We start from the raw sequence: 15,000 nt of genomic DNA on the forward strand, positions 1-15,000 counted from the left end.
ACACACACACACACACAAGCTAAAATAAATTAAACCAGAGGTGCTAATGACACCTCAAATGGCCAAGCTAGTTATAGAGCAAGTGCCCCATTACGTTTAGCTAGTAGCGCATTTAAAGCCATGTTAAACTCTTAAAAGTGGCTAAGCTAGCTACAGTATAGAGCCAATGCCCCACTGTGTTGAGCTGATAGCGCATTTGAAGCCATGATAAACTCTTAAAAGTGGCTAAGCTACCTATAGAGCCAATGCCTCACTGTTTTGAGCTGGTAGCGCATTTGAAGCCATGTTAAACTATTAAAAGTGGCTAAGCTAGCTATAGAGCCAATGCCCCACTGTGTTTAGCTAGTAGCACATTTGAAGCCATGTTAAACTATTAAAAGGGGCTAAGCTAGCTATAGAGCCAATGCCCCACTGTGTTTAGCTGGTAGGGCATTTAAAGCCATGTTAAACTATTAAAAGTGGCTAAGCTAGCTATAGAGGCAATGCCCCACTGTGTTAAGCTGATGGCGCATTTGAAGCCATGTTAAACTCTTAAAAGTGGCTAAGCTATACAGTGGGCATCGCTTTCAAATGGCCACTTCAGTTGCGACATTACGCAGTGAAGCTGCGTGAAGCTTTAGTACCACTTTCAGCCACTGTCGTCGGCTCTGCCACTGTACATCGCTCTGCCTGCCCCCCTTCTGAAAAAGCTCGATTTACCTCGATTTAGGCTACTTGGGTATGGCTTAAGGCTTGACTACACGGCGTATGCTTAAATCGAAATCGAAATTTGCTGTCTACATTATTGTCAGTGTTGTGTTAACGCCTTCATAAATCAAAACAGTGGTGTGATAATTGGAGCCAGTAGAGAAATAACTGTTCAGAATTAATCTGTAGCCTTGGGTAGGCTTCTCTGCGCTTTTTAACAGGCTACGCTATAGAGGCTTAGACAACTATGACCCACGTTTTGGTTTAAAAATTAATTTGCCCTACTTCTTGACTGCAATGTAGTCAATTGACTGCTTGACATGTCATTTTTATTTTCTGTACAATAAACAAATACATCTGCTTTATGCATGGAATTACATTCATATTTGGAACTTACATAGTCAATGCATCGTTACACTACGTTAGTGTTTCCCAAAACCATAGTAGCAAATCGAGCGTTCGCAACCACTATTGTAAAGTTGTGTAGTTACAACTACACCTCTCGACCTGTGGTAGAATGCTAGTAGAAGCATAGTTCAGGGATCTTCATGTCAAAGACGTCACTGGCGCCAGTTATTTGTTTGCAAATTAATAATTATAAATATATTTAGGTTTCTAATTGATATTTACACTTCTAACCACCATACATCCATATTTTAAAATGCCCAAGGCAGAAAATACATAAATTAAAGTCAATTTGCAGCCATGTGCACGTGCGTAAGTAAGTCACACACCTGCAGATAACAAAAAAAGGTGGTGCGCGCTTTTGAGTCAGCTGAGAATGATTTTCATGATTTCTTTGATTTTCATGGGGGTCCATGTTAGTTTCATAAAACCAAGCCAAGAAGGCTGATTCTGATTTTGATAATATGATCTGCACAAAAGATAAACTTAGGTAAACAACGATGTCAATGTTGTTGTCAAAATCTTAACCCATATTCGAACTCTTGGACAAGGGACTGGTAACTGCTGTGCAACGGCGGCTGTCATCTGCCGGCCTTAATGCAATGCGCCACAGAAGTATGTGCAGGTGCCCGTTCACGTGCTACTAAAACGTCATTAACCACCTTAGTCCAGACTACTGAAGTTTGGAAACTATCATGGTCCAAACTAACAGTACTATGTAAAATCACGACAGTTTTGGGGAAACAGTCGTAACTTACATGTTGGTTAGTTGTTAGTAGATGCATCCTGTTAGTAAAAAAGCTAACCTCCGTGGTTATGCGGAAACGCACCCCAGAGCAGCTTGTAGGCCATTAGCAATCTGTTTATTTTATTTTATGAAGCCTACACAGTAGATCACATGCCACATTCTCACTTTCAATAGACAGATGCAATAGCCATTGGTCAAGTATTGAGTATAAAGCAATTAAGATAGTACCCTATAAAAAGAGTACTTCATACTATCATAAAAATTAGTTAAAACGAATAGCATTTTGCAACTTGACAAAACACTGGATTAAATATCGTAGGCACAGGAGAAAACTTGTACATCCATTGGCCCATGGGGAGATCACATGCCAGTTGCCTCTCCCTTCAGTGCTATGACTCGTTTGGCTGTGAGCTTGTTTCGCCAAAAAAACTCTATTGCAGATATCAATGCGTCTTTGTTTATGGGTTTAGCCTCACAGCAGAGGCTTAGACAACTATGACCCACGTTCTGGTTTCGTAGGCTAATTTGCCCTACTTATTGACTGCAATGTAGTCAATTGACTGCTTGACAGGTTATTTTTATTTTTCTGTACAATAAACAAATACATCTGCTTTATGCCGCAGAATTCACGACTTGGCCAGCCTATAGAACGGGCACATTTTGGAGAGAATAGAGAAATGTAATGCACGCGCAAGAATCTGTAGGCTATTTGTGGCTGGTTACCAGCAAACAATGTTTAATGCATTAACTCAAGACGTCAAACATTTTTCTAAACAATACAAACAGAAAGGATGCAGCAGGCAGCAAATGTAGAAGAGTCATTTCCAGTGGAAGAACAAAATGCTGAATGAAGCTCAAAGATATGAAGGCATATCTGGCAAGTTGTTATTTTTTGAAGGCGAAATGGTTGGGCTATAGGCCTAGTTTGCAAGAAGGAGACATAAAAGCGTGGCCAAGTCTCACCAAGTAGCCCGTTTGTTTAAAACTAACATTACATTTAATTAAACTGCTTATAGGCTATGCTAAAATAGTTTCAACATTTTGAATATCAGTGTCAGGTGAATTAGGAAATGCCATGGCTGAAAGCTGCTTCCCCTCTGTCAAGCAATAACCATACAAAAAGTTAAAACAGATGACATGATGCGGCGTCACTGACATAATCGCCAAATAATATAGCCTAGATATTCCAATATATTGAATACATGTGTTTATTTTTAGAGGGATATTGAACGTCATTTTTGAGCAATTTTGACAGCCCTAGTCCACTGTAGGCTACACCAATCGCCTATTAACACCTTCCACCTAACCCGGTGAGTGGGGGTCGCTATAATGCGTGTGAAATAGCACCATTGAGTAGCCTATGCTTGATAGCCTTAAAATCGTTCGGTGTTGTGTGCCTTCTGGTTTCTCCACCTACTGGTTTCCTTTTTATGTGCATGCGCTGCAGCAGTTGTCAGACATTCACAAACAAGTTGTTTTAGGCGGTTTGAAGTCGCTTTTCATACACCATGAGCACTTTCGGCTACATTACAGCCACTTTCGGACAAAAGACATGTAAGGTCTGTATGTATAGGCCTGGTAGTCGCTCAGACAAGGAGTTATAAGATAAAGGCAATACCATTTGTGTCACCTAATGCAGTTCAGTGAATTAGCAAGATACCATCAGAAGCCAACAATCATAAAGCACAGTCGCGCTCTCATTGGTGGTTAGTATATGGAGTAGGGAATTGACAGCAACATATCCAATCACATTATGAGAGATGCTGAATTTAACATAAACTGCGATGTTTGATTTTAAATTAATGTAAATTTAGCGGGACTGTAAGCTGGCACGTGGGTGCTCGATGTTTTCAGTGGGTGCCCAAGAGACGGAGCACCCACGGTATCGGCACCTATGACAAGCGTATCTCGCGGTTGCATCCATTACAAACAAACATGCAATGTGAACGTCTGGGATTGGGAGAGCACTAAATGCTCTTCTGAATAAGCACCGGGTCAAGCCTTTAAATGAAAAACACTCTTTAATAATCAAAAAATAAACGCTAATCGTTTAATATAAAAAAAAAAAAATAAATAAATAAAAAAATCGTTTATCGCCTGTAACTCCATTGATAACAGGGCCGTAACAGGAAGGCATTTGGCTGAGCAACGGAGGTTAATATGCTCTATATTTTGTCCAAATGATGTCTGTCTATCATTGTTGCACTCGGAGAAAACCAGAATGTTTAATTTGTCCTCATGCGTTTCTTCTGGCTGCAAACGGATTCACTCGCCGTTAACCAAATATTTCTTTATTAGGGCAGGGCAGGCATATTTCTGGCTATTAAATTATTTCTAAACCAGTCTGCTAAAGTCTGTAGTGAAGTCTGTGTAGGGTTTTCCAGCTCCATTTCTTTTTACGACACACCCTGCTCACTTGAGACCTCTGCCGGTGGTTGCAGCGTCGTTGCAGCCACTGGAAAAATACAAATTAAAGTTGCGTGATGCAGCATCCCATCAGCCCAGGCGACTCTTGAGGAAGCTGGCCAAGTCGAAGCACTGCCCACTGTAGAGCCAATGCCCCCACTGTGTTTAGCTGGTGGCGCATTTGAAGCCATGTTAAACTATTAAAAGTGGCTCAGCTAGCTATAGAGCCAATGCCCCACTGTGTTTAGCTAGTAGCGCATTTAAAGCCATGTTAAACTATTAAAAGTGGCTAAGCTAGCTATAGAGCCAATGTCCCACTGTGTTTAGCTGGTAGCACATCTCTGTTTGTACGTCCACAGGTGTGGGACACCAGCAGCGTATGATGTCTGCAGGAAACTTCTCTCTCCGCCGCCCCCCCGCCGACGACATCCAGGATGACTTCGACTGGGACTCTATCGTTTGACTGGACTCTATTGTTTGACTGGACTCTATCGTTTGACTGGACTCTTGGACTCTATCGTTTGACTGGGACTCTATCGTTTGACTGGACTCTATCGTTTGACTGGACTCTATCGTTTGACTGGAATCTTGGACTCTATCGTTTGACTGGGACTCTATCGTTCGTTTGACTGGACTCTATCGTTTGACTGGACTCTATTGTTTGACTGGACTCTATCGTTTGACTGGGACTCTATTGTTTGACTGGACTCTATCGTTTGACTGGGACTCCATCGTTTGACTGGGACTCTATTATTTAAGGCTTGGGGGTGGCACCTTTAAGAGGGGGGGGGGGGGGGGGGGGTATTCGATGAACCACACCCCCTACCCTCAGAACTTCTACTCCTGTCACAGAGAAGCCAATCCTGTGCAGGCAATGCCACAAGCTCCGCCCCCTGAAGATGGCCTGCCGGTCTTATCAGGAGAAGATAGCGAGAGTTTGTTTGCTGACAATCATATTAGAATATCCTCTTTGTACTCCGTTGTTGTGTTGGAATGTGAGTGATTTCTCTTGTGTTGCGTTTTCTTTTGTCCCCTCTTGTAACTGCCATTTGAATCATGCAATCTGCTTTACTATCACTTATTGGTGAAACTTGGCTTGTGTGTGTGTGTGTGTGTGTGTGTGTGTGTGTGTGTGTGTGTGTGTTTAAACGAGAGAGAGAAAATAGCTATTTGCAACATTAGCATTTACCAGTTCGAGGCAGAAAATAAATGTGTGTGTGTGTGTGTTTGTGTGTTTGTGTGTGCAGGGCAAAGCGAGGTTTAGTGTTGATGTGTGTGTGAGTGTGTATTTTGGAAGAGTTGAATCCTCCAGATGGTCTTTAGACCAGAGAGAGTGCTAAACTGGGTATGTAAGTGAAGAGTTACGTTACAGTGTGTGTGTGTGTGAGTGTGTGTGTGAGAGTGTGTGTGTGTGTGTGTATGTGTGTGTTTGTGTGAGAGAGACCATGGACAGACCCAGAGTGTGATTAAAAACACAATGTTTGAAGTGCTGTTTAGACCCAATTGGTTCTGCTGTGATAGACACACACACACACACACTAGCCAGGCCTGATCTCCTCGTCACTGTTAGGATTGAGTTTCTGTGCTGCTGACCCCAGCACCTGTCAGAAAGACGGATGTGTGTGAGCGCTACTGACCTCTGAGTGGACGTGCAGTGTGTTGGGTCTAGGGCAAAGGCTGTGTGTGTGTGTATGTGTGTATGTGTATGTGTATGTGTGTATGCTGGACGCTGACTGTTTTGTGCCAAAAGTTGAAGGCAGAGATTGGGTGTGGCTGTCTGATCTGTGTGTATGTGTGTGTGTATTTGTGTGTGTGTGTGTATTTGTGTGTGTGTGTGTGTGTGTGTGTGTGTGCGTGCGTGCGTGCGTGCGTGCATATATGAGTGAGAATGTGTGTGTGTGTGTGTCTAGCTGGGTTTTGAGGCAGAGATTGCGTGTATGTGTGTGTGTGCGTGTGTGTATGTGCGTTGACGGTCTTCGGCCAAGTGTTGAGGGAGATATTTTGTTGGTGTGTGTAGAGGTTGTGTGTGTGTGTGTGTGTGTGTGTGTGTGTGTGTGTGTTGGGTGTGGTTCTCTAAGGAAAGGGAGCTGCTGTGAGAAGCTCTGGTCTAGGCAGGCAAGGAGCAGCTGGCAGCTGGAGGACTACAGCTAATGCTACTGGTATTCAGCTCTGTCACAACTGACGTCAGGTTTCACCCCTCACACACACACACACTCACACTTCCACATTCACACACATTCCCTCAACGACGCCTACACATACACAGATGCGTGCTCATGTATACTCACTCACTCAGATGTACACAGACACACACACACACAGACACACACACACACACACACACACACACACCAGATGAAGTGTGTTTACAGCAGGCACTACATACACTCCAATGTCTGTTTGAGAATAAAGGGTTATGGGTAGTGAGATTGGAGAAGGGGAGCAGGGGGTTATGGGTAGTGAGATTGGAGAGGGGGAGCAGGGGGTTATGGGTAGTGAGATTGGAGAGGGGGAGCAGGGGGTTATGGGTACCTGTGTCCTGTGTTCTGTGCTCTCTGTTACAACCCACTGCTGCACCCACCACTGACCAATCAGAGGCAAGAAGGAGAGATGGAGAGTGACAGCGTAGATCAGAATTAGTAATCATTGGCTCAGCAGTGTTGACCTCCCAAGAAGCTTGCTTGTAATTGGATGGTTATTATGATGTGCGTTTAAGAGGAGCAGAAAGAGACAGAGTTGTGTGTGGGTGAGTATGTGTGTGTGTGTGTGTGTGTGTGTGTGTGTTTCTAACTTTGTGGAGGTAGTGAGCCACAGCCTGCTGTCTAGACGATGACTAACCAAAACAAACACCAGAGGAGCTGCGTCAGCCACAGTCAAAACCACACACACACACACACACACACACACACACATACACACACACACACACACATACACACACACACACACACACACACACACACACACACACACACACACACACACACACACACACACACACACACATATACACATATACACACACACATATACACATAGACACAAACCCGGCCAGTCTCTCTCACACACTCAAACAGTCACAGTTACGGTAGTACATACTGTTGAATATGGAGCATCAATTGGGTTAGTTACTTACCAATGTTTCTGATGACGTGTGTGGTTTTGATCATTCATTGTTAATGTGGATGGGGTGTGTGTGTGAGGGTGAGTGCATGTGAAGTTGTGAGTGTACAGGCAGATTTTGGTGTGTGTGTGTGTGTATGTGTGTCTGTGTGTGTGTGTGTGTGTGTGGGGCTAACATGTGAGTATGCCTGCTGAAAGGGCAAGTTTGGCCCCAGACCAGTAAGGGGAGCCCTCAGGCTGTAGAAGAGCAGGACAGATTTAGCAGCTGCAGGGCTGGAGTCAGCTCTCACTGATGCCGCACCCTTTTTACTGAGGATCTAACTCCAGGAAGCAACTAAGGACCCTTCTTAGTGAGGATCAAACTCTAGGAACCAACCAAGGACCCTTCTTAGTGATGATCAAACTCTAGGAACCAACCAAGGGTCCTTCTTAGTGATAATCAGACTTTAGGAACCAACCAAGGACCGTTCTTAGTGATGATCAAACTTTAGGAACCTACTAAGGGCCCTGGATCAGTGCACTGAACTGCAGGCTGTTTGTGAGTGTGTAGGTTCACGCGTGTGTTTGTGAGTGTGTGAGTGAGTGAGTGAGTGTCTGTGTGTGCGTGCGTGCATGCGTGTGATAGTCTGACTGACTGTTAGAGTATGTTTAAGGTGTGCGTGTGTCAGGGTTGTGCAAAATTTGAATTGCAATTCTGCTTCCTGTTTGCTACTTCAATTGAAATGCAAGTGAAATTCAAGAATTGAATTGGAACTTAAGAGCCAGTTTCAATTAAATTCTGGATTTTTGCACAACCCTGGTTTGTGTGTGTGCAGGGATGGATTACTGCACGGGCCTACCAGGCCCAGGGGCCCAAGGGGTCAGGGGGCCCTGAAGCCCAAGCCTTTGCATGGAATCATTGCCTCAATATCAACAAATCAGGATGTAGACTATGAATCTGATTGAATTTAGTATTGGCCATCCCCAAAATGCACCAGAATACAGGAAATCACATCAAAAAAATTAAAAATTTTCTGGGGGAGGATCCCCAAACTCCCCCTCCCACATACAGTATACGACAATAAATGGGGGGCCCTTAATACATCTGGGCCCAGGGGCCTGAAAGTTCATAATTCGCCCGTGTGTGTGTGTGTGTGTGATAGTCTGACTGATTGTTAGAGTACGTGTAAGTTGGGTGTGTGTGTGTGTGTGTGTGTGTGTGTGTGTGTGGCGTCAGGTGCACAGGAGGGAGAAAAGGTGCTGGTTTTGCACACGTACATGTTTCTATGTGAGAGGATGGTCTCACTCACTTGCTGTTCTATGAGTGTCCTTCCGGCAGTGTGGGAAATGGAAAGGGTTGGAAGAGTATGGAAACTAACGATTCTAGAGTGCTCCACTCCGCTCCGCTCTAGAATCTTTGTTGGAAACTGTTTTATATTGTTCATGAACATGTAGGCTACCACAGTTTGCCATATTGGAAAGAAAGTTCTCATTGTTTTTAAACAGTATGTACAGAAACAAATCTGAAGCTTTTCAAAAACAAAAATCAGACTTCTTTTTTCCCAAATAAATGGATGGAAATATGATGATTACTATTGTTAATAACGCTTATGGTCATTGTATCATTCACACACACACACACACCTTGCTGCTCCTGCACACACCTCAGTTCTCCTGCGTGGCTGTGCTTCTATGTTGTGTAATGCCATGTCTGTCCTGCAGGGGGAGACAGAGGGTGCTGTATCAGTGTTCCGTCAGAGCCTAGAACAGTCTGTATATATCTCTGTTTTGTGTATAAATACATATACATGTGATCAAATGCCTCTGCTTCTGTGTCATGTGATTGAATGTGAATGTGTGTGTGTGTGACAGAGAATATCTTCTGTGTCATGTGTGTGAGTGCAAGTGTGTGTGTGTGTGTGTGTGAGAGAGAATATCTTCTGTGTCATGTGTGTGAGTGTGGAGTGTGTGTGTGTGTGAGAGAGAGAGATAATATCTTCCCTCATATGGAGGCTCCCCTGTCAGTGTTTAAGTGTTCATTAAAGAGTCGTGGTTTCTCTTCATGAGCCTGGTCTTTGCCTCTGTTCTTCATTCATAACTTTCAGAAAGCGTGTGTGTGTGTGCGTACAGGATTTGTGTTGCACTGCATGTAAAAGCTTGTCACCTCCTCACTCTCACACCATACTCTTACCACACACAGTCACACACACACACACACTTTCTTTCTCTGGCACACACAGAACTCATGCACAGACAATAAGTAGCTTGAATACTTTCTCTCTCCATCTCTCTTTCTCACTCCCTTCTCTCACTCTCTCCATTCTCTCTCTCACTCCATCTTTCTTTCTCTCTCACTCTCATTCACCCTTCGTCCCTCTTTCTCCCTTCTCTTTCCCTCACTCTCTTTATCTCTCTTTCTCTCTCACTATCTTTTCTCTCCATCTTTCTTTCTCTCCCCCTTCCCTTAGTCTCTCCATCTCTCTTTTTCTCTCTCTCACTCTCCATCTCTCTTTCTCTCTCCCTTCTCTCTCACCCTCTCCATCTCTCTTTCCCTCTTCCTGCTCTCTCTCTCTCTCTCTCTCTCTCTCTCTCTCTCTCTCTCAAGGCTGGGCCTACAGTACATCGGTCCAGTTCTTAACAGGTAGTATTGTACTATTGTCTCATTTTGTTATCTTTGTACTTGTACTCTGCACAATGACAATTATGTTGAATCTAATCTAATCTAATCCTGTTCTGCATTCTGTTTAGAGCAGCTCTCTGTTCTCTGTTCTGTTCCGAGTAGATCAATGTTGTTCTCCGTTCTGTTCTGAGTAGTTAGATGTTCTGCATTCTGTTCCGAGTGGTTCCGTGTTGTTCTGCGTTGTTCCGAGTGTTTCCGTGTCTGGAGACGTCTGGAGCAGTCAGCACACTGCACAGAGAAAGAGGCTTTTGTGTAGAACTCTGGCCACAGGTGGAATAGCCCCCTCCTCACACACCACACACACTCTCTCTCTCTCTCTCTCTCTCTCTCTCTCTCTCTCTCTCTCTCTCTCTCTCTCTCTCTCAGAACATCGGTCCAGTATAGCCCCCTCCTCACACACCACACACACTCTCTCTCTCTCTCTCTCTCTCTCTCTCTCTCTCTCTCTCTCTCTCTCTCTCAGAACATCGGTCCAGTATAGCCCCCTCCTCACACACCACACACACTCTCTCTCTCTCTCTCTCTCTCTCTCTCTCTCTCTCTCTCTCTCTCTCTCAGAACATCGGTCCAGTATAGCCCCCTCCTCACACCACACACACTCTCTCTCTCTCTCTCTCTCTCTCTCTCTCTCTCTCTCTCTCTCTCTCTCTCAGAACGTCGGTCCCGGTATAGCCCCCTCCTCACACACCACACACTCTCCTCTCCCTCTCTCTCTCTCTCTCTCTCTCTCTCTCTCTCAGAACATGGGTCCAGTATAGCCCCCTCCTCACACCCACACACCACTCTCTCTCTCTCTCTCTCTCTCTCTCTCTCTCTCTCTCTCTCAGAACATCCCAGTTCCACCCCTCCTCACACACCACACACCTCTCTCTCTCTCTCTCTCTCAGAACATCGGTCCAGTATAGCCCCCTCCTCACACACCACACACTCTCTCTCTCTCTCTCTCTCTCTCTCTCAGAACATCGGTCCAGTATAGCCCCCTCCTCACACACCACACACTCTCTCTCTCTCTCTCTCTCAGAACATCGGTCCAGTATAGCCCCCTCCTCACACACCACACACACTCTCTCTCTCTCTCTCTCTCTCTCTCTCTCTCAGAACATCGGTCCAGTATAGCCCCCTCCTCACACACCACACACTCTCTCTCTCTCTCTCTCAGAACATCGGTCCAGTATAGCCCCCTCCTCACACACCACACACACTCTCTCTCTCTCTCTGTTTCTTTTCTTCTTCTAACCCCCCACCCGCTAGTGATCCGTCTCTCAGCAACACAGGGGTGCTGGTGTTGGAGGTGTGAGAATGTGTGTGTGTGTGTGTGTGTGTGTGTGTGTGTCTGCGTAAGTGCACGTGTGTGTGTGTGGTGTGTGTAATGGGTTGAGAGTATTGTGTGGGGTTTGTGTGTGGGTACTGGAAATGTGTGTGTATGTGTATATGTCTGTGTTTGTGTGTGTGTGTGTGTGTGTGTGTGTGTGTGTGTGTGTGTGAGTATGTGTGATGTAATTACCAGTATGCTGCTTGACAGTGTGGACCTCTGTGAATGCTGACAAGATGGTGTGAATCTTTCAGTGTATGTGTGTGTGTGTGTTAGTGAGGAGTGATCGGTATATTAAGTGAGTTCTGTGTATCCTTGTATTTCTGTTTGTTTGTGTGTGTGTGTGTGTGTGTGTGTGTGTGTGTGCCTGCAGGGCTTCCTCAACAGACCCCAGAGTGAATGCAGATGAGGTGAATTGAGTGTGTGTGTGTGTGTGTGTGTGTGCCTGCAGGCCTTCCTGAGCAGACCCCCGAGTGTAAAGTCAGACAGGATGGCCTGGACACAGGCAGGGTGCACACACCTAATGTGGCATCCACCAGGGCACTTTAGTCCTCCCCACCTCCCCACAAACTGCCCTGCCGGTATGATCTGCCCCCTGCTAGTTGCCCCAGGTTGATCTGCCCCATTGCTAGTTGCCCCAGGCTGATCTGCCCCACTGCTAGTTGCCCCAGGCTGATCTGCCCCACTGCTAGTTGCCCCAGGCTGATCTGCCCCTGAGGCGGAGCGGGGGCTACTGCTGGACCTGAGCTGGCTCTAGTTGCTAGGAGTAGCAAGGATGCTAAAGCTCAGCTTTGGGACACACACACACACACACACACGACACACATACACACACACAGAGCAGGTTAATATCTTACCAACTTCTCCAGTAAACACAGCATGCATTAGGCGAGAACCAGGGGACGTACTGACACACACACACACACACACACACAAACACACACACACACACACACACTTACTGTTCCCCTGGGATCAGAATGTGCTTGGTGGGGATGTGTGGACACATGAATTATCTGGACCTTCGCAGGCGCCGTTTTGCTCAGTCGGGGCACGTTTGTGAGTCCGGCTGTTGTTCTGGGAAAGAACATTATGTTCCCGCAGTTCCGCCTGTGACCAGGAGGGGGAGGAAGAGTGCAGCTCCAGCGCTCCTCATTCAACCAGTGGTTTCTGTTGGAACTTTTCTGTTAAGTTTTATTCAAGGTGTTTCAAATGGTAAAACACTTTGTGCTCAGTGTTAGTTACACTGCTGCCCTCTCCATGCCAGACAAATCTGACAGAAAATGTCATTTAAGATATATTTAAGATCGGCTGACTGATCAGTTGGCCTCTCTGGATTTCACCTCTTGGCATGACCATAGTGTGCTGCTGCTGTAGTGTGTGTGTGTGCGTGCGTGTATTTACAGAGACATCTCCAGCACATTTCCTCATCAGTGACTTCCGACTGCAACAGGAAAAGAACCAGATGTACATCACTGCACATGTGTGTACCATGTCTTGTGTCTCGTGTGTGTGTGAGCGTGTGTGAGTGTGTGTGTGTGAGAGAGAGGGAGGGAGAGCACAGAAGAACATGTATGTTTATGTATGTTCTTGGACAGCAGTTTTGATTCAGTTGTTCTCTGAAACACACATACACACACACACACACATGGGCAGGCCCATCAGCAACAAGAGGCAGGACCAAGGCTGAGATCACCTAACCATCGCTGCCCAGCCCCCACCCTTCCCCTCTGCACACACACACACACACACACACACACACACCCTCCTCCACTCCTCTCTCCCATCCTCTCTCTCAGTCCCCGGCTCACAGAGCTTCACTTCACACTTGTGTTGTGCACGAGGTCCCAGCACTGCTCTGCTCTCCTCTCTTGCGCCGCCCGCCGCGTGTGTGTGTCCTGCCGACTGACCGACTGTGTGTGTGGGAGTGTGTCTGGGACTGACCGAGAGAGACAGCGCTCTCCACAGAAGGTTACTTTCTCTCACGCCGACCGGCAGCATCGTTGGAGCCTCTGCCACCGCCACCGCTGCTCGCTATCCATCCCCAGAGTCCGGGACGTTCAGCAGAGACGCGCACACACATACTCACACACACGCGCTCACACACTCAGGTCCAAGATGAGAGTCCAGCTCCTGCTTCTACTGGCCCTGGCTGGACCCTTCCTCAGCGTTGCCAGCGCAAGTAAGTGGCAAAGTTCCACACTCTCCCTCTGTCTCTCTTTCTCTGTCTTTCTTCTCTTTCTCTGTCTTTCTTCTCTTTCTCTGTCTTTCTTCTCTTTCTTCTCTCTTCTCTCTCTCCTGATTAATCAAGATGGTTCATCTCTTACAATTAGTCATTCACTCCCCCTGCCTCTGCACCTCCATCTGTGTGTGTGTGTGTGTGTGTGTGTGTGTGTGTGCGTGTATGAGCGGTGAGGCAGGCGCTGTTCTGCTGGTTATGTCAAGTTACGTAATTCAGATCTGTCTCCTTCACGGAGTGGTTTTAGATGTGTGTGTGTGTGTGTGTGTGCTGTCTGCTGAAGTTTTAGGATTTTTTTTTATTTATGTGTGTCTACAAAAAACACTTATGCTTTTATTTATTATGTAAAGTGTGTGTGTGTGTGTGTGTGTTTGTTGGTGTTTTTGGTTTGTGCTCCCATTTTTTGTGAATTTTGTTTTACATAAGGGCGTGTGCGTGTGTGTGTTGTCTTCTTGGGATTGTGTGTTTGTGTTGTGTTCCTTTGGGACTTGTGAGGATGTGAGTGTGTGTGTGTGTGTTGTATTCCTCCTGGTTCGTTTGCCACCCTGTGAATCACTCATGACACCAGGGTGTGTGGAGACCAAGTGGAGTGTGTGTGGCATTAGCGTAGGGGTGCGAGACCAGGGGGCCCACATGAGACACACACACACACACACACACACACACACACACACTCACCTCCCCAGAGCACACCATTGACTTGGACACAGCATGATTGAATGTGAAGTCCCTGTGAAAGGCCTGGTGCCTTGTGTGTGTGTGTGTGTGTGTGTGTGTGTGTGAGAATAGCTGGACAGAGTAGATCTGGGTGTGTTCCAGCAGAGCCAGGCAAGAGCTGTTTAGGGTGGAGGTTTAGGGGTTGTGTGTGTGTGTGTGTTACTGGAAAGAGGATCCTGTCGTCTACAGTAAGGAGGGATCCTGCCCTCTCCAGAAACTGTGATCTGAGCCGTTTCATGGCCAACTCGCCTGCATGTCTGTGTGCATGTGTATGTGTGTGTGTGTGTGTGTGTGTGTGTGTGTCTGTATTAATAGAGTTGGCTCTAAATTTATACCTGCCATTTGGACGTGAGTGAACAGCGGCTCCAGTGGGGTGGGGGTGGGGGGTCACGCCCAACTACCTAACTAGCCTTCCACACTTACCCATCTTTGGCTGGGTATCAAACTCTGAGGCGTGTGTGTGTGGGGGCAGTATTATATTTAGAGTATTACATAGAACACAAGTATTGTAATTAATAACGTTGACCATTTCATTTGTTTTGTTGCATGCAAATGCCAAATGTTATCACACACGCTGGCCGATAAATGAGTTTGAATTTTAGTAAAGGGGTCTTGTGAGCAAATGTAAAGAGGGAAAGAGAGAGAGAGAGAGAGAGAGAGAGAGTAGAGGAAAAAGAGAGAGAGAGAGAGAGAGAGAGAGTAGA

The 15,000-nt window shown here is 46.0% G+C and overlaps 1 protein-coding gene across 1 annotated transcript in view; it reads left to right on the plus strand.

Moving 5' to 3' along the window:
* The window catches only part of LOC125292954 (forkhead box protein J3-like), a 46,520-nt gene extending 39,787 nt beyond the window's left edge, over positions 1-6,733 (plus strand). Inside the window, exon 13 of the mRNA XM_048240540.1 lies at positions 4,606-6,733. Coding sequence (XP_048096497.1) covers positions 4,606-4,709 — 104 coding nt within the window. The 3' untranslated portion in view covers positions 4,710-6,733. The remainder of the gene's footprint in view (positions 1-4,605) is intronic.
* The last annotated feature ends 8,267 nt before the right edge of the window (positions 6,734-15,000 follow it).

Source organism: Alosa alosa, chromosome 4 (assembly GCF_017589495.1).
Source record: "Alosa alosa isolate M-15738 ecotype Scorff River chromosome 4, AALO_Geno_1.1, whole genome shotgun sequence".
Lineage (NCBI taxonomy): Eukaryota > Metazoa > Chordata > Actinopteri > Clupeiformes > Clupeidae > Alosa > Alosa alosa.